General features: G+C 40.5%; 1 protein-coding gene across 1 annotated transcript; it reads left to right on the top strand.

The window, feature by feature from the left end:
• The first annotated feature begins 2,581 nt into the window (after window positions 1-2,581).
• CLDN1 (claudin 1) lies at window positions 2,582-19,025 on the top strand. Its single transcript, XM_025913310.2, has 4 exons — window positions 2,582-3,038; window positions 11,882-12,046; window positions 14,530-14,614; window positions 16,334-19,025. Exons 1-4 carry the CDS (start codon window positions 2,816-2,818, stop codon window positions 16,494-16,496), a joined length of 636 nt encoding a protein of 211 aa, XP_025769095.1. The 5' UTR covers window positions 2,582-2,815; the 3' UTR covers window positions 16,497-19,025.
• Window positions 19,026-19,312: the final 287 nt, after the last annotated feature.

Below are 19,312 nucleotides of genomic sequence, written 5' to 3'. Positions count from 1 at the left end.
ATTTATGCTGAGCCATGATCTCACCTCTGTGCAGTGAGGGAAGGACAGAAAACTAGACAGGATTAGGGATACCAGAGATGGGCATAGGACACACTGCAGTAAACAGCATTTACCACAACCTCACAAATAAGGCTGCGGTCAGTGAAGTAATCAGCCTCACACAGCCCTGAAACAAAATGAAAACAAAAACACAGGGCCATACTGACCACAGAATTCAAACCTCCGGTTGCCTGCGAACTGTAGGTTGATAGAAACAGGCCCTCCTGCAGGTTAAAAGGACCCAAGCATGAGTGTATTCATTGAACGCATATCTTGTCTTCATTAATCCAATCTGAGCAACAAAGAAAAAAACATTTCCAAGAACAGTTTTAATTCTGAATCGACTGGAACGACAACAAAACAGATCATGATTCACATGGTAGTGGTCTAGACTTACAGCAAATTCTGAGAACCTCCTTTGAGCTGAATACTCCTGGAGGATAGACAAATCACGTGTGATTGATACTTCTGCAGCTACACCCACACGTGCCCGCAGAACATCCACCTGGACCTAGAAAGAATTACTACCTGCAGGCCCAGACTCTGGGGACTCCACATGGATGTGGTCCCGCCCTTCAGAGCTGACTGAGAGCCTTCCTGGGGTCTGGAAGACTTTCACACTCACTTGTTAATCAGGCTTATTCCAAATGAAATCCTTTATCCAGCTCATGTGGTACCCTCTTCATGGCTAGTCCCCAAATTTCTGGGCAGACCTGTCCTTTGGACTTAAACCTTCAAAAGTTGTCTGGAGATAGCCAGGTAGAAGTGAGGGTGATGGGGTTTCGGTTTGTTGCTGTTGTTGTTGTTGTTTCACTTTCATATAGACTTAAATATTTTTTTAATGTTTATTTTTGAGAGAGAGAGACAGAGAGCGAGGGGGAAGGGCAGAGAGAGAGGGAGACACAGAATCCGAAGCAGGCTCCAGGCTCTGAGCTGTTAGCACAGACCTGATGCGGGGCTCAAACCCACGAGAACCGTGAGATCATGACCTGAGCCCAAGTCGGTTGATTAACTGACTGACCCACCCAGGCACCCCTGAAAAAACTTTTTTAAGGGTAGTTTTACATTCACAGCAAAATTGAGCAGAAGGTACAGAGATTCTCAGGTACCACCTGCCCCCACACATGCACAGCCCCGTATCAGCACCTCCCAAGTGTTAGAGTCATTTTCATCCCTCTCATTCACACTCTGAGCCTTTCTTTTCTTTCTTACTCTTCATTCCTTGTGACAAACTGGCAGCTCCCATGGTAAATATGGAAGTCTATCTTGTTTTCTCCTCTTGCTTTATCCTTGTTTTCTATGTTTACTTCTGCCTCCGATGTGCTTCTGGTTTTACTAAAATCATAGAAGCTTCTCCTCCTACCACACTCAAACCACATACAGAAATCAGTTGGGAAAACATTTTAATTATTCCAAACCACAAGGTCACTTCTGAGTAACTACAAAGAAGGAAGCTTTAGAGACCTGTGGAGGGAAACTGAAGTCTCAGCTAGACTGAAACCTGAGGGGGGTTCTAAAATGGAACCAGGACCTTGACTTCCTGAATGCTAGCCCAGTTCTTTTTCCTCTAGGGAAAGACTTTATTTTTCATGTTTATTTATTTTTGAGAGAGAGAGAGAGAGCAAGAGAGCATGCATACGCAGGAGAGAGGCAGAGAGAGAGGGGGACAGAGGGTCCGAAGCAGAGAGCCACACAGGGCTTGAACCCACGGAACCCTGAGGCCACCACCCCAGTCAAACCAAGGCGCTTAACCAACCAGGCCACCCAGGTGCCCCTGAGGGAAGGCTTTTATATGCTCTCATCTTTGATGAACAGTTGCCTGATAACTCATTGATGAAACACTCTTTGGGCCATGATGGGGGTGCCCATTGGCCAGGTCCCCCTAAGAAATAATCACTGCTTTAAGACAAACTGCTGTGGGAAAGAGACTGGTGTGCGTGTGTGTGTGTGTGTGTGTGTGTGTGTGTGTGTGTGTGTAGGGGTGGGGGAGGGTAGGCAGCACTTTAGTAACGGTGATAATAGATTAAAGGGTATATATTCAGGTCGCTATCAGACCACTCTGTAGTGGAAAGTACTGGAAGTGCTTCTAACTTGCTGTGTGATCATAGGGAAATCTTGTTTCCTCTCTGGGTCTCAGTTTCCCAACAGAAAATGCCTTTTAATGAGATAGTAAAATAAAGTTGAAAATGAAAACGGGGGGTCTCTTGAGGCCTCTGCTTTTCATCTTTTATGCATTTTTAGCATTTCCACATATAGTCATTTTGGGGTAAATGTAGATCGAATGGATGGAAAGCCTGAGAAGTCTCACAAGAGGAAAAAGGGGGGGGGGCGAGAAATGAGAGAGAAGGAGTCAGGAGCACACCGGACCCTGAGCCTGCCCAGTAAGTCCCCACACCGTTCCTGCCCAGGGCGCAGGGGCCAGCGAGGAGGGCTCCTGCGCTTCCCGAAGCTTTCCTAGTGAGCCGCCCTGAAACCGCCAGGGGGCGCTGCGCGGCGGCCGGCGGGCCGGGGGCGGAGCCGCTTTAAATCGCGGCGCCCAGCAGGTTGGCGTCTCAGTCCCAGCCGAGAGCCGCGCAGCTTTTCGCGTCCCAACTCCAGCGCCGACCCGGACCGGACCCTGACCCACAGTTTCGCCAGGGGCAGCACCAGGAGCAAGGCTCCCCGCAGTCACTTTCTCTGCGCGGCTCCGTCACCCCGGGGAGTCCCAGGTGCGCACCTGCCAGCTCCGCCTTCTGCACCTGCCACCGGCGAGCCAGCGCGGGCACCGGAGCGAGCCATGGCCAACGCGGGACTGCAGCTGTTAGGCTTCATCCTGGCCTTCCTGGGCTGGATCGGCTCCATCGTCAGCACGGCACTGCCCCAATGGAAGATTTACTCCTACGCTGGCGACAACATCGTGACTGCCCAGGCCATCTACGAGGGGCTGTGGATGTCCTGCGTGTCACAGAGCACCGGGCAGATACAGTGCAAAGTCTTCGACTCCTTGCTGAATCTGAACAGTGAGTGCCTTCCCCACCCCCACGGCCGTGAACCTGAGACCCCAGGCCCCCAGGGGCTCCTTTTTTGGGTAGAGGCTACCAGTTGATTCCGTGATGTAATTACATGATGAAACTTAAGTTGATCAGGTCTTCTGATCATGTGCTTTGTGGTGAGGAAGCAAAAGAACTGTGGTTTGGGAAAAGAGACTCCCTGGGCTCAGCTCTGATTTTCCCTCCAACTCCCTGGGTGACACGTTTCTCCTGTAGGTGTGTTTTTATCTTAAATTCCCTTGAGAGTGAAGTGGAGATTGAGTGGGTGAAGGCCAACCTCCAACTTCAGATCGAAGGCCTTTCCTGGACATTGTATAAGATTCAGTGTAAATTGAAGAATGGTTGGGTTTGGGCAAGAAAACCCTGTGCTTTAAAAAGTTCAGAGGCTGGTAGCTTTTCCAGATTCTACGATTACTAGACAATCCCAACGTTTTAGATGAATTGTGAGGGTTTTAAAATCTATCTTTACTATGAGTTTCCATAGTAAAAGTCACATTCCTACATGGACTGTCCCAACCCAGTGAGTACTACCCACACTTGAGCTTGAAGGCTCTGATCCTTTTGAGTTTTGAGATCCACTAAGTGTGGGGAGGCTCCATCGCATTCTCTTCCTTGACTCGGGGTTCGCATTCAAGCTGGACTCTGCAGAGGAGGCAGATTGTGTCATGTCATTTTGGAAAGTGTAGGCTGGTGGCAGGTGGAAAAGGGTGACAAGAAGGAAAAGTTCTAAATAAGCTCCCATCATAACAGGGAGGGAAGAGTGAGGGCATGGAGAAAATGTGGCAAAGGAGACACAGTTGAGGAAGGCAGAACTCAGCCGGGGAGGAAGGTAGTGAGAGACACAGTAGGTCTTCTCCAAGCTTCCGTCTTCCTCAAAAGAATGTCTGTGTAACGCACGTCCATCCTTCTGTCAAGTGAGAGAGGGTTATGCAGAGAGAACTATTTTGAGAGATGTATTTCTAAGGATGATGGGGAGAAGGATGATAGAATGGCCTTTTTACTTTTATTTTTCTAGGTAAAAGCTTTTGAGTGCCTTTTCAGAAATGCATTAAATTGCCACTTACTTAGGTCATAACAATTCATGGCTGGAGTACCTTCCTTGAGGTACTCCACTAGTTGTCCTGCACCTGTGTGCCTCGTATGGCCTTGGACTAACTTGAGGAAAAGTTTCCTCTGTCTTTACCTGGACAAATGAGCCTGCCCGTCAGCCCCCTTTGTGTTCTGAGGGTAAGCCTCGCTGTCATCATGCAAACTTACTTCTGTTGACCTGTCCACCTGCTATGTGTGGTTTTGTCAGAAACCATACAGTTTAGAGTTATTAAATCTGTTCTGAATCTGTTCAAACAGCTTGAGCACCTGGTCCGTCAATGTGCATGGTGGTTTTGAGTGTTCTCGTTTCAACTTTTCAAAGTTCCCATATTGTTAGGATCCCTTTATACCAAATATAAGAAGTATATTAAGTACGCTCCCTTATGTAATCATTGAATCTCCCCATGAAAAGACGAATGCGTGTAAGGAAATGATGTCAGGCATTTTGCATGTCATGCTAAGGACTTGGCAGATGGAGAAGGTTTTAAGGGCAATTCCAGAGAGCTCTCTGATTCTTCTGATCAAAACAGTTCATTCTCAACACATTTAACTAGGTTTCCTTTTACTTCCTTAAGCCACCAAATAGAATCCATGACCAAATTGATCCATGTTGTAAATACTCCAACAGGTAGGTCATTGCTATACATGATAAAGTGTCAAAATGTTTTACTTCCATTTATTCCCTGCTAATATAGCAGTTGTGGTTTTTTGAAGCTATTGTAGAAGAACTAAATACACTCCCCTGCACATTTTAGAGATTGCTTCCTGATGATTTAAGTCCAGATCAGATTCCTCTTTTTGTTTTGGTCGAAACCAGGGTTTATCCAAAGTGGAGGTGAGGCCTTTCTCTCAAAACTGATTCCCAGAAGAGGGAGCCTTGACTCACAGGTACTTTCCCAAGCTGCCAATGACTGACCAGATGCCTTTGAATGAAGCCTAGTGAACCTGTCTCTGTTTCTCTGCCTGGGCTGTGGTCCTCACCCTCACCTAATGTAGAGACCTGGGGTAGTGGTGATTCATTGGCTGGATTGGATACAGTTTTGTAACATCTAGAAGAGAATGATTATCTTATGTGTAAGTAGTGTCCCTTGTAAAGGGTTGCATTCCAGGAAGTGCTTTTAGCTTATAGCTTAACTAGAAGTTTCCTGAAATTGTACCTTGTTCTCTTTGCCAGTCGAGCCCACTTGGCATCTTAGGGTGGAGATAGAGAAATTTATCAAGGTTTGTAACAACAGACATGTTAAAAGCCCTTGATCCCCTGCTCTAGCTAGTGTCAGCTATAAAAAGCATGTGGCATTCATAAAATATCTAAAGGAATATAGGGTATTGAAACCAGTATAGGAAATGGGATACAACAGGGCTTTTTTTTTTTTTTTTAATGTGGTTCTTGCAAAGTAGTTTATTAAAATGTAACTGAGAAACTTCCTGGGGGGTTGGGGGGAGGGAAATGTTACACTGTGTATTGTGGTTTTACTATGGCCGAAACCATTTCAGTTCCATCCCAGGTATGAGATGCTTATTGACAAGATGACTCCTGCAGCTGAGAATTGGCATATACAATGAGGAGTGCCAGATACAGCTGCAGTAGACTTTTCCTGATTAAACTGTACATCTCGCCTTGTGTTGATCCAGTTCTCAAGCTTTTGGCGAGCTTGTGTCTATTTTATGTAGTTAATTCATTGTTTCTTCTTGCTTGATTTTAGTGGCGAGAGCGGTCCAAAGGATTGGGCTGTCCAAGTAGGCTGCAGTGTGGGAGGTGTGCAAGTAGAGAAGTAAGCATTTTGTAGGAATGTTGTAGGGAAAATCCAAGCACCAGACAAATGGAAGGTTAGGCTAGACTCTCCTAAGTCTCATGTAACTTTGGGATTCTGTAATTTGTTTATAAGCTCCTCTAGCCTGTTCCACTTGCTTTGCATGAACCCACATGTGTGTAGGTGTGCTTAATGAGTATGGGTTGTCAGTGAGGTTTCCCAGCACTCTCCCCATGATGTCAGGCTCAATCAAAGAGACGAAATCACTGACTTGGATTTTAAGTCTTTAAAGCATAGGCAGAGAGGAAGGTAGGTACTCACATTTCCCCAGTCTACATAATGCATGCTGCAACCAAGGGGTGTTCAAGGGGCCACTGGTGTTCGACTCTGTTTCATGAATTAGTTTTGACTCTTGGAATGATGAAAGTAAAAAAAAAAATTAAAAATCTAAGCTTGAAATCAGAAGTTCTCAATGCTTACCCTAGTTTTGTGCTAAGTAGCTTTGTATATTATGGTAAGCCACTCCATCTCTCTGGGCTGTAGTTTTCCCACTTATAAAATAGGGCAGAGTGAGGGGGATGGGGAGATGAATCCATGATTCATTCATCAACTCAACAAATGTAAGCCAGGCCCTATTCTTGCTCCCAGGGATGCAGCTGAAATGATTTAGAAGGTGCCAGTGTTGATTCCTGCCTGTGCCAACATTCTTTGTTACTGACTGCCATGATTGAAGGCAAAGAAGCAAGTGGCATAGTTTAGGTTTCCCTGATGGGAGCGATGGCTAAGTGGTAATATGGAAGCTTACATTCAATCATGAGGCAATTTCTCTAAGAAACAAACAAAAAAGATAGCGAGACTACTCAGGACATCCTGAGAAGTGCTAAGTCCTGACTCCTCCCAGACCACTTCAGTGACTGTGGCAGTGTTCTGAGGTCATACGCAGTGGCCACCAGCTTAGGCGTCAATAAAATGGAAATCATAACAATGAGAACTCTTGAGAAACTTTGAACTTGAGTAAAAGTGAAAAAACCATGGGAGTATATAGTTCTGTGAGTCTGTGATGAGCTCATTTAATTGCAGGGAAGAGAGCGTTTTTGTTTCAGTCACCCAATGGTCGGTTCATTTACTTGCCTAACACTTATTAAGCAACTACTCATGCAAAGGGAGACCACGTGAGGGTGTGGATTTAATGAAAATCGATTTTGTTTGATACATACTGTGTAAGGTAGTGATATAGCAATATGGCCAGTAAATAGCATACACAATTATACAATGCCAAGTATCTACAGGAGACTTTGCTGCTTGTATAGTAAGACTTAAAAAAAAAAAAAAAAAAAAAAAGAAACCTTTAGAAAAAAAATGGACATACTTGTCTATACTTGTCTTTCTACACTCATGTTGATTAACCCAACTGTAGTCGATCAGTAACTTCTCACTCATTTCTTGTCTTGTAAGTAGAGGTCTTTGTAAGTACTTTTTCAAATTATACTTTCGGGTCGAAAGTGGTGAGAACCCCTTAGGGGGTCTTTAATCTCAAGATTATCGGTCTAGGTAAGTGTAATTAAAAGACTGCCTCCTCTATTTACTGCTGAATAATGATGAGAAACAATAGTGTAACTTTCTGAATGTTTGCTAACCATTTTCCCCACAGACAACTTTAGTCAGTGATAAGAATATTGTAGAGGTGTCTCCAAACTTAAAGGGCCAGGAAAGGAACAGATTGCTTCCAGAGTTGATCCAATTAGGCCAGCTCAGAGTTAATAGTTCAAGGCTATACTGTATCTATCTGGTCTAAAATGCTGTTTTGTGGCTCTCAAAGATTTCTCAACTTCTTTATCCTGCTCATCATTATTCTACTAGGAAAAAGAAAAAAAGAAAGAAAGAAAGAAAGAATGAGCTCAGAAGCTCATTCAATGCAGAATTCTAAAATTTTGAAAGCTAAAAAAATAAAGAAGTTAAGCACAAAATATGATTTGTTCCCTCCTTGTATAAGTTTCTGGCTTTTAATGATTGAAACTAAGTCTAGCTTTATATAGGAAATTTTTACTCTACCCAGGCTCACTAAGGAGGCGTTGCTCATGAGTATATCAAAGACTAAGCTAAACACCAGAGTATTTTCTCTGTTGTATTAGTGCAAATTTGAAAAAATAAAAACATGTTCTAATTTGAATTCGTTGAACACAGGTTGAATAACCCATGTAGCTTGCCAGGTACTGTTCGTAGTGTTTTGGATGGAACAAATATCTGCCCTAAGACCTCAAGGAGCTCACAATTACATATTTTAGACCTCTGGCTTAAAAGGCTTCCATAAGACCTTAATTTGAAGGATTCATCTGGTTCCAGCTTAAAATTGTGCAATTTAGATTCTATCTCCACATAAAATTCTCATAACTTGTAACACAACACTTGCTCACTTTGACTTTGTAATCCATTGTTACATATGCCTAACTAGTGAGTTTTCATGTTGTTATGATTCTCAGCCTTTTTTTTTAACAACCCCCCCACCCCACACATATCAATATAGTTAAGAATTCATCCAAATGTCTCCAATGAAGCAAGATGAGATTTTGTGTTTGATGTGCATCCAGTATTGTAACATAGAAATTGTGCAAGTCAGTGGATGCCGAGACATAAATGAAAAGAGAGAAGGAGAAAAATACTGCTTTGCAAAATAACACTATTGCTTTATCAGATCTTTAAAAATGAAACATGATCTCTGTTCCATTCAGCTTATATGATTCCCAAGCAATTTTTTTTCTATTTTCGCCATTATTTTTTGTGCATTGTACAAATAATTCATTATTCTGTGAAGAAATAAAACAGAGGGGGTTTTGTAATGAACAGAAGAAAATGTTTCCTCCCCCTTAGAAGCTTTGTGAAATAAGGGGAAAGAATAAAATGGGTATGGCATGAACCAACTGTGCTTTCCCGGAGGACTTGAAGGGGGAAAACTTAGAGATGAAAACTGTGAATATTCGATCATTCCAGGTGAGTGCAGATGGAGACATGGAGTAGTTTATCTATGTGTGCTCCCTGTCTGGGTGGTTTTATACAAGTGTGACTCATGAGACTGAGGCACAGTAGACTCCCCGTGAAGAATACCTTGTGATTCAAGTGCTCAGACCTGCTGGGCTGGTGGCCTGGTGTTTTTACATGAAGTGCAGATCAGGATGATTATTACAGTCTCTGAGTCAGGTTGGGGGCCCTACAAGACAAACAAAGTGGAAAACTTGGAGAGACATCATAGTTTAACAATAAAAGTGGTTAATAAAGGTTGGAAAACTGTTTATGAGAGAAAAAGGCAGGAGAGGCTGAGAGATGTGGAAGGCTGCATGTAATTTAAGGGTCGTCATGGTAAGAATATTTGCTAACTGTGCTCTCTATATTGAAGGTAAAAATCCTGCCACCCCTCCTTTTAGCCCCTACAATGACTTCTGATTACACTTAGAATAAACACCGAACCCCGTACTCCAGATTGCAAAGCCCTGCATGATCTATGCCTTCTGACCACCATGCTAAACCCACCTCATTTTATTTCTCACATTCTGTCATCCTCCAGTAGAGTGACCCCCTGTCCCCACTTGCCCAGGATTCAGGTCCTTCTCAGGAGGTAGGACTTGTAGTTTTAACACCAAGACAGTAGGGTGCCTGAGTAGGCTCAGTAGGCTAAGTGTCCAACTCTTGGTTTTGGCTCAGGTCGTGATCTCACAGTTCGTGGGTTCGAGGCCCCACATCAGGCTCTGCACTGGCAGCATGGAGCCTGCTTGGGATTCTCTCTCTCTCTCTCTCTCCCCCTCTCTCTCTCTCTCAAAATAAATAAATAAACTTGGGGGAAAAAAAAGACAGTGCCAGGCAAACAGACAGGAGTCATCCTATCCTCCTGGCATATGGATTATCTTTGTGAGTTTCAGCATTTCCTCTTCCGGTATTCTTCTGCTCTCAGTGGCATTTGGAACCAAATCTGAAATTTGTGTTATGTATAAGAACTTAGTTATTTTGCTTTTCATTTCCCTATTACATAATGATAGTCCTTGCAAAAACTGTTGGGAAATGAGAAGGAAGGACACACTGTGACAGTGGATTCCTTGGTACTTTCCTCCTCTTACCTCAGGATTGTTTGTGATTCCAAGGAAGAAGGTTTGTGTTAATCTTACAAGCAGCTTCAGTTCCTGGGAAATGCATACGGAACATGTGTTTTCTTTCAGCAGTTCTTATACTACCCTGGAATCTTAAGCGAAGTGTGTGGGTAGGGTACACGTGTGCCCACACACGCTTCTAAGGACGTGGATATGTAAGGGGGGGAAGGTGTTTCCATTTTGGCATGTAATTAAATCATGGGGCGCCTGTATGGCTCAGTCAGTTGAGCATCTGACTTCAGCTCAGATTATGATCTCGTGGTTCACAAGTTCGAGCCCCGCCTCAGGCTCTGTACTGACAGCTTGGAGCCTGGGACCTGCTTCAGATTCTGTGTCTCCCTCTCTCTGCCCCTCCCCTGCTCCTTCTCTCTCTCTCTCTCTCTCTCTCTCTCTCTCTCTCTCTCAAGTAAAGAAATAAATAAACATTAAATTTTTTTAATCAAATAAAAATTTATCTTGGCTTCCAAAATATCTCTCAGATACAGTAAAATAAAATACCTTTGATTCTTGTGATTTTATCAGAGATTGGATGTAAATATTAAAACATTAAAATTGAATGATGTTTTAGAAATCTTTAGAGTTAACTGCAGCTGGGAATGTAAGTTTTCAGCCTTGAACATAATAAGACTGAGCTTAAGTATCAGTCTGATAATGAGATACAAAACCTTTCCATCATGTCAGCCACTTTTGCAGACCATCAAGAAGTAAGGTGTTCCAACTTCTTGGCTAGAGATATCGTCATTCACACTTTCCATAATAGAAGCATGGTCCCAAAGAATAATAAGCAGCTTACCCAAGATGGCACGGTATGTTAAAATGTAAATAATATTTATATCTGCAAAAATAATTGTCACGTGTTAACACTGTCAATAAGATAAAGATCTTTATCTGAAGGAGGAAAAAAGTCTACAATTATTCAAAGTCATTTCCCCATAAGTGAGTGAAAAAGTTGAAGGGGAGAAACTTTTTTTTTCAATCTGTGCCTTCATTCCACAGTGATGGTATCATGGTTTTTACTCTTTAAGTAACATACTGGTATAATCTCCCAAAGCCGACTGTATCTATTTGATCATGATTTAGTACGCCAAGGACAATAACAGGATATGAGAAAATTAGTGGAATCTTGAGAAATGCTACATTAAATTATTGTCTGCTATTTTACAACCTGACAGTTTAATCGTTTTGGACACTGGTGATATCTCTGAAAATATAAAACTACTATGTTCCAAACTAACATCTCAAAGTTTATTTGGTTTTGTTCTAAGAAAATGCCATTGATATCCCCCACCCCCAGCCCAATCACTGGAGATACAAATGTTACTTCTCCAGCCATGATAATCTTTGAGAAATTCGTTACTCGTCTTCTAAATTCACCTGTTTTTTTCTGAAGCTTGATGACTGGAGTATAAAGCCATTGACTATTACCAAAGTATATTGTAAGCCATGTTAATTATAAATGGTTTAACATTAAGGATAATACATAGGATTGTTATTTCAGAATTAAAATACTCTGCTAGTGAGGATTAGAGATGTATTAGTTCTGCTAAACCTATTCAACCAGGTCATTAATTATTTTTCTAGAGAATTTGAAGTTCATATTGAAAACATAAAATGTGAGAGCTGGAGGACTTCTTACTCATCATCCAGCCAGGTGTTTCTTTTTCTGGAGAGGAAACTTTGTTGGTTACCTGCAGAAACATTGCTAGAACTGGGCTGTCCTGACTCCTAGTTCATTTTTATCTCTTCCCTACAATATTGGAATATACTTGGCCTTCATTCATTCTCCTCTTGTTGGCCTAGGCGTCCTTTTTCCATGTTGTAAAATGTTTCCTTCCAGGCACTTTGCAAGCAACCCGCGCTTTGATGGTGATTGGCATCCTTCTGGGACTTATAGCCATCTTTGTGGCCACTGTTGGCATGAAGTGCATGAAGTGCATGGAAGACGATGAGGTGCAGAAGATGCGGATGGCTGTCATTGGGGGTGTGACATTTCTCATTGCAGGTAAGAGTGGCCCCGTCCCCCCGCCCCCCGTGTCTCTGGCACAGTTGAAGACCTCGGTTTCGGTTTCCTGAGAGTTTATTGGATTGGTTGCACTTAAACTGATTTATTTAAGCTCCTTTCAGATCTTGAAGGATGTATTTCGGTTCCTTTAAAATCTCGAAGACACAGAAACCTTGAGTCGACTTTCACTCTCTCAAATAGGATCCAAATGAAAATTTGAGATCTGTGCTCATGGCGGCAGAGAGGGGGGGCAGTTCTGTTCATTGAGTTCCCAGGTGCCGGCTGTTTTTCTACAACCTGTCTTCCAGGTGAAGAGAGGTATTTTCTATTTGGCAAACACTAAGGAACAATTCTATATGATTCAGAAATTTTCTGTAGTGTCTCCACAGACACTATGAAGCAGAGATGGGGAGTAATGACAGAGAGAGTACGTGAAGATTGTGTGAATTGTACAGGTCTGTGAGCAATGGATGGGATTGAGGTTTTTTGGAGAAAAATGAGGACAACATTCCAGGCAGACAGATCTGATTCCAGAATAAATAGGATGTACTATAAAGAAGTGAAGAGAAAGGCCAAATGGAGTAGAGGTGGAACGTTGGAATGGCAGGAAATTAGGTAGATGAGATAAGAAAGAGAGAGCCTTGATAAAGTAATGAAGTTTGTTTTCCATAGACAACATACATGTATTTGTTGCTTCATTCAAGTGTTGATTGATGTGTTACATATGTGACCTTTGAGAAAATGAGCACCAGAAGAAGACGTGGACAGTTCCATTATAAAATTCTATAATAAGGGGTGCCTGGGTGGCTCAGTCCATTTAGTGTCCAACTTCAGCTCAGGTCATGATCTCACAGTTTGTGAGTTCAAGCCTCATGTCAGGCTCTGTGCTGACAGCTCAGAGCCTGGAGCCTGCTTTGGACTCTGTGTCTCCCTCTCTCTTCTCCTCCCGAGCTCATACTCTGTCTCTCTCTCTCTCTCTCAAAAATAAATAAACATTTAAAAAAAAACTTTTAAGCCTATAATAAGAATTATATTAAATAAGATTGTTCATGTTTATGTATACACATATAAATATGTATAAATGTGTGTATATAAAATAATAGACTACTATATAAATTATAAACAGTGTATATACCTTATATAGCATATGTAGTAGTCTATTATAGTTTTTTAAAATGACACTAGTGATATAATCTACCATTAGGAAGAGCTAGAATTAGACTTTCTTTTCTCATTTTCTCTTTGACAAAAGACTTTGTAGGGCCTTTAGCCCAGCATCATATGTGGATTTTACCAATAGTGAAGGAAGAGTGTCTGTGGCTTTATTAAAGATTTGGCTAAAGGGATCAGTCTTTGAATTTATTCAAATTAGCTCCTGTCAGAAAAAGCACGGATGGCATTTTATTCCCAACAGTTTGGTCCCAAAGGCTATGAATAAACTGCATAGTGCCCCTTCTTTGCTTACCTTCTTATAACTTCTGTAAGTGCAACACCCCTGCTTCTGTTTTACGGTGGTGAGGGTAGCAGGTTCCGGAGCCTTGTCATCGGTAGCCCTTGTCTCGGTAGCCAAAAGCAATAGTGTTTTCTGTCAAGTATTAGAGACAATTAGATTGGGCCAATTTTGGCGGGGAGTAGGGAGGGGAGGGGGAAGGAGGGAGTAGCATGGACATATTTAATCTGTTTATAGTGATAGTTTTATAGAATTACTGCAAAAAGAAGCTACTTAATCTCTTCGGATAAGAAATACTGAGATATTTTATACTTCTTATAAATGATAGAAGTAATTATGTTGAGTAAGTAGTTTCCCTGGTATTACTGAAATAGGAAGTGTGTGAGAAATTGAGGGCATGCTACGTAAATCGATGTAGCATATGGCACCTCACCAGTTCTCAAGGCAATATCTGTCATGTCTGGCCAGTGGGGCAGTAGGATTTGGTCCATACTGAGACAGGTCCTGCTCTTCCCTGCTATCTAGTTGTTTACTTTCCTTTTGGTCCTGTAGAAATGTAAATCTCGAATTTGGGTCAAGAAAAATGGAGAAGGGTTTTCATCTTCTCTTTTGCAAGTGACTGTCTGTACTAATACGGACATTGGCTTTATCAAAAAGTTTAGTACACTAATGTGTAACAATATCTTTGAAGGAGATCTTAGCTGACACCAAGCTGTTGAGTTATTTCCCAATGAAGTGTTATTTGTACCTGTGACCTTGGACTGTAAGTGAATAAGATGATATGAAGAGTGTAAACCATGCCCAACTTCAACTTAATATTTTTGCCTCTCTTAACAGAATACTTGGAATAAATCATGTCTAAATCTCCAGGCTCCCTCAGTTAAACTTGTCTAAATTAAAATTGACTAAATTAAAAATGTCAGCACTATTGATGAGATTCAATTCTTGTAAAATGCTTATAAATGTAATGGGTGTATATTTTATGTTCATTGTTCCACAATGATTAACAGTCTTTTGTTTTGATTTTCTGTAGGTCTGGCTGTTTTAGTTGCCACAGCATGGTATGGCAATAGAATTGTTCAAGAATTTTATGATCCCATGACCCCGGTCAATGCCAGGTAATGCTATTCATGCATAAAATAGTTTGTTCTCTGAGAAAATACCCTTTTTATGTTCTGCAAAGTCCAACTAGTGCTGTAACTTCCCAGATTTGCTGGGAGGTTTATGAAATTTTAGTCAAACTTGAAAATAATCTAAAAGGCCTCTAACTGATGTTAAAATGAGTTTTAACAGCCTATATTGATGACAAAATTTGCTTAAAAGTAGAACATTTCCAAGCTTTATACTTTTCAAGTATATACTGGACCTTTATTTCTTGTTTATTCTTTTAATATCAATAAAGATGTTAACATATTTAACATTTGCTTTTTGAAGTATATCCCAACATTTACCACACTTGATTGATTGATTATTTGTAAGTTAACACACTGTTTATGATTGCTTGAAAAAATAGTACAAGTGTAGAGGTTACTGAATAGTACTTCAATCCCAACAGTTTAATTTTATTTAAGAAAAAAAATATATAACTTATTTATGAAAAAAATAAGTTGAGATACTACTTTGAAATTTTCTGTTCCATAACAGCTATAAAATTGGCTTTGCTAAGGTCATTTTTCTTAAAATTGCAAGTTGTAGAAATAACAGAGCTGAGTCTTAGCTCTCATGTAACAACACTCTTTGATCAGCGACAAGGCTCTTTGTCTCACTGTGTTCACATCATTAAGGCCTAATAACTGCATTCAAAGTCAGGATGTTAAGGTATAATTATTGTTTGTTTAGAGCTAGGATGAATGGATGAAGAATCACAGTGATTGGAGAGATAAGGTGTGCTTCTCTTCTTGTAATCACCCACATCTAGGAGAACACATACTGCAGTGATCATGATCCTGTTGGAGCCCATCCCCTAAGACTTACAATATAGGGACGGAAATTGCAAAGTCTCAGTAGGCTAAAATTTTATCAGTAATGCATGTGAAAGCACTTCATAAATTGCTTGGCACTGTATACTTGTTATTTACATGGTGTTCCATGATCCTGAAAACCATCCACTGAGGCAGACGAGATTATCCTGCTTTAAGAGAAGCAGAAACTTAAGGCTGGGACGTGAAGGTACTTACTAGCCAAAAGTGCAACAGTGGAGAATCCAGGCCTCATCACTCTAGATCCAGCCCTCCTCTACTCTGTGGTCCACCATCATTCACAGATCCTCTCCTCAGGAGTCTGGCTTCATACATCCACCTGGATCAGCTAATCTGAATGGTCTGTGGATTGCTTAGAAGTCTTTTTTTTTTTTTTTTTTTTTTTTTTTTTTAAGAAAACCACACATTTCTGACTTCAGTGTATGTAGGTATCTAGGATCAACTATTGAAATTCTAATAGTCTCCATCGCTCTCTAGCAGTTTCTTTACAGGATATGGTTGCTACTTGGCAAGAGCATAATTGTTCAGTTTTAGCCTGAGAATCATGGTCCAAGTCATAAACATGCTTTACAGGTCTCCTACATGTGGTAAAGTCTTTGGAAATATTTGTGTGATTAACCTGGTGTTGCATGCCATATTGCCTGAGCTACTATTGCAAAGTGTCTACAACTGTAATGTAAACATTCTTATATGTATGTATTCATAAACCTTAGAGTACTTCCCCCAAGGGATCATGGGGGATTTGTTTTTAATTGGAAAAATATTAAATGAATATGATACTGATTTCCATCCTTAATTATATTATAAAAATTTTCAATGGTCCATTGATTAAACAAATGCATTGTCTTTTCTTTTTAGGTATGAATTTGGTCAGGCTCTCTTCACTGGCTGGGCTGCTGCTTCTCTCTGCCTTCTGGGAGGTGCCCTACTTTGCTGTTCCTGTCCCCGGAAAACAACATCTTACCCAACGCCACGGCCTTATCCAAAACCTGCACCTTCCAGTGGGAAAGACTACGTGTGACACAGAAGCAAAAGGAGACAGCACTATCGAAAGAAGTAGAAAATGGACATTGTAATACTGTCATTGACCTTAGACTTTTGACTATTGTAGTCTGAACTGTGGTATTACCAAACCAAACCAAACAAAATCAAAAAAAAAAAAAAAAAAACAAAAAAACAAAACAAAAAAAAAACAAAAACAAACCAAAAACAAAAAACCCGATATTTAAAAAAAAAAAATACCTGTTGCTAAAAATGGCTTAGTCTTATTTTATCTCCTTTCCTTCAATACAGGAGGGAAGCCTTTTCCATTTTTATTACTGCTTCCCACTGAGTAATCACCTCAAATGTGGGGAGGGGGCGCTCCATAAATATATATAGATATGTATATATACATGTTTTTCTATAAAAAGTCCGATAACAAAAGCTCTTATCATTATATTGGTACCATTATACTTAAAGTATATCTAAAAAAAGAAAAATATATTTAATTCTATATTGATTGACAAAAGCAGTTTATTTGGTATATTTCTCTTCTTCTGTATGGACACATATATAATAGGTCAAATATCATTTTCCCTCTTTCATGAGTTTTTAGTGTCTTTGACAGAAGCCCTAATCTATTTTATCAAGTATGACTTTTTTCACTTCTTCACATGTGCCCTTTTCATGTGCTTCTTTTATATTATTTTTATTATATTCTTACACTATGTGCTTTGTCATCAGTCATTTTTCATGTCTTTATTGTTTTTTTTCATTAGGTTGAGCTTAATATTGAATCTGATAACACATTTTATATGCCTACAATTTAATGCCTAGAGTCAGTAAGAATCTCCTACAAATCAGAGCGTTAGAATATCTTTCTGTATGACCAGATGATATATTCCTGTTGACCTTCCCACACGATTTCTGTACTCTGCCTTACAACACTCTTGTTTGCTTTGAAAATATTTGTCTGATTGAGTTGCTGTGTGCTACTTTCCCAGGTGTTGTAACACAATTTTATTGATTGAGTTTTTAAGCTACTTATTCACAGTTGTATATCCCCCCAAACTATCTTTTTCTCCCCGCACCCCCTCAACCATATTGTTTTCTCATATGTAATTATCGTATAGTTTACTTCTTTCTAGAAAAAAATGTCTCACATGTCTGAATGAAGTGCTAAACTTCCTGTAGTTATAAGCTGATGATGAATATTCCCTCTCTAGCTGTAAGCGAGTCACTTAATCTTTCTCCTTTTTTCCCATCTGTCAAATTGAGATAATGATACTTAACCAGCTGGTAGAGGCAGTGTGAGTATCAATTAGTTGATATTATTCTCATGCTTTGAACATGAACTATGCCTAAGTAGTGTTTTTATTTGCTCAATTGGCTGTTAAGAAGTCACTGAACCCAACCTCTACAATGCCTTTACATCGCCCAGCACCTTCCTTTCTCTATTGATCCATTTCCTTTCTATCAGCTGTGTATGCCATGCTATTGGTTCCCTGTTCCATTTTAACAATTGCTCTTCGTGTTCCTGTCTGAGAAATTACTACTTCACTTGAGCAAGATGATGTAATGGAAGGGTGTTGGCTTTGGTGTCTGGAGACCTGATTTGAATCTTGGTGCTATCAATTACTACGTGAGTTTGGGCAAGGCACTTTGCTGCCCTAGATTTATTGCCTCATCTGTAAAAAGGGGATTGTGACTCCTGACCTGCCTACCTCACAGGGCTGTTGTGGGGATCCAGTAATATGGGATACATGTAAATATGGTTTGATAAGGTAAAAAGAAAAATACTCTATGAAAAAAGAATTAAGGATTTGAGTGCACAGGTTTTGGGTTGCTTTTCAAATCACTGAAAAGAGAGAAATTTTAAGAAATGGCTTTCTTGCCTTAATCTCTCACATGATGGGACACTAAAGTGGAATTCAGCTTACTAAATGGAAAAGATTCTGAGGAAGTCTTAGTTTCTTCAGTCAGTATGGCCTGATGCTTTTTGTGGCTAAGCTCTTCTCCTTTCAGTAATGCAGACTTGACTTAGCACAAGTTTGCAGATGTAATGGGTAAAACAGGAGCGTAAGCATTAGCAAAGGCAAAATATGGAAGATTTTTTGAATTAAAGTAACTGGCCAGCATATACAAGGTGTTGCTATTAGCTGGCAGCTAGCACTACTTGAATAGGTAGTTTGAGAATGGAAATTCATGGTGAAACCACATGGGGAAGTTATCCAAAGGGCTGCATCATATGAGGATATGAACCAGAAAATTTTAGTGTGTCTTCCAAATCTGAAACTCTATGTTCTTAGAAGGTATAAATCAAAGAGACTTTCTACTTACATACGTCCTAATGATGTCTGAGTGTAAATGTATGTGGCTACTGGTTGCTAAACTCTACAGAGAAATTGATAGTCTAAAATGGCCAACAGAATTGGTACACCAGAATTTATCCAATTCTGCTATTTTTGTACTCCTCTTCTGTGCCTGGAAACAGACAAATAGATATTTTGGAGTTTTGTAATGAGAATTTGTATAAAGCATTACTCTTTTTCAATAAACTGTGTTTTTTTAATAAAAAATAGCTTGTTTTTCTAATTATTTCAAGATCGTCATGGTTGGAAGAAGCTATGGTTTAGGATAGGATCTGACTCACTGTACATTCCTGGGAAAGTGCTATTGTGCCTCTGGGCCATCTATCAAGTAGTTGAGTAACTCTACCCACTGTAATGGCCTATTTCTCTCAAACTGAGTTTCTACCTCATCAAGGCTGGTGATAGAAGAGAATTCCAAGAGAAGGTGCTTTATTTTCCTCATCCACAAATAGGGGACATGCTACAAAAGATGACTAAATGGTAA

The sequence above is a fragment of the Puma concolor genome, chromosome C2, assembly GCF_028749965.1.
Source record: "Puma concolor isolate L17-30 chromosome C2, mPumCon1.1.hap2, whole genome shotgun sequence".
Classification (NCBI taxonomy): Eukaryota; Metazoa; Chordata; class Mammalia; order Carnivora; family Felidae; genus Puma; species Puma concolor.
The sequence above is the reverse complement of the archived record's forward strand: the minus strand, read 5'-3'. Positions and strand labels throughout refer to the sequence as shown.

Coding starts and splice junctions, on each gene's coding strand:
- CLDN1 (XM_025913310.2), top strand. CDS start 2,816: ATGGCCAACGCGGGACTGCAGCTGTTAGGCTTCATCCTGGCCTTCCTG. Junction 3,039..11,881: donor CTCCTTGCTGAATCTGAACA/GTGAGTGCCTTC, acceptor GTTTCCTTCCAG/GCACTTTGCAAGCAACCCGC. Junction 12,047..14,529: donor TGTGACATTTCTCATTGCAG/GTAAGAGTGGCC, acceptor GATTTTCTGTAG/GTCTGGCTGTTTTAGTTGCC.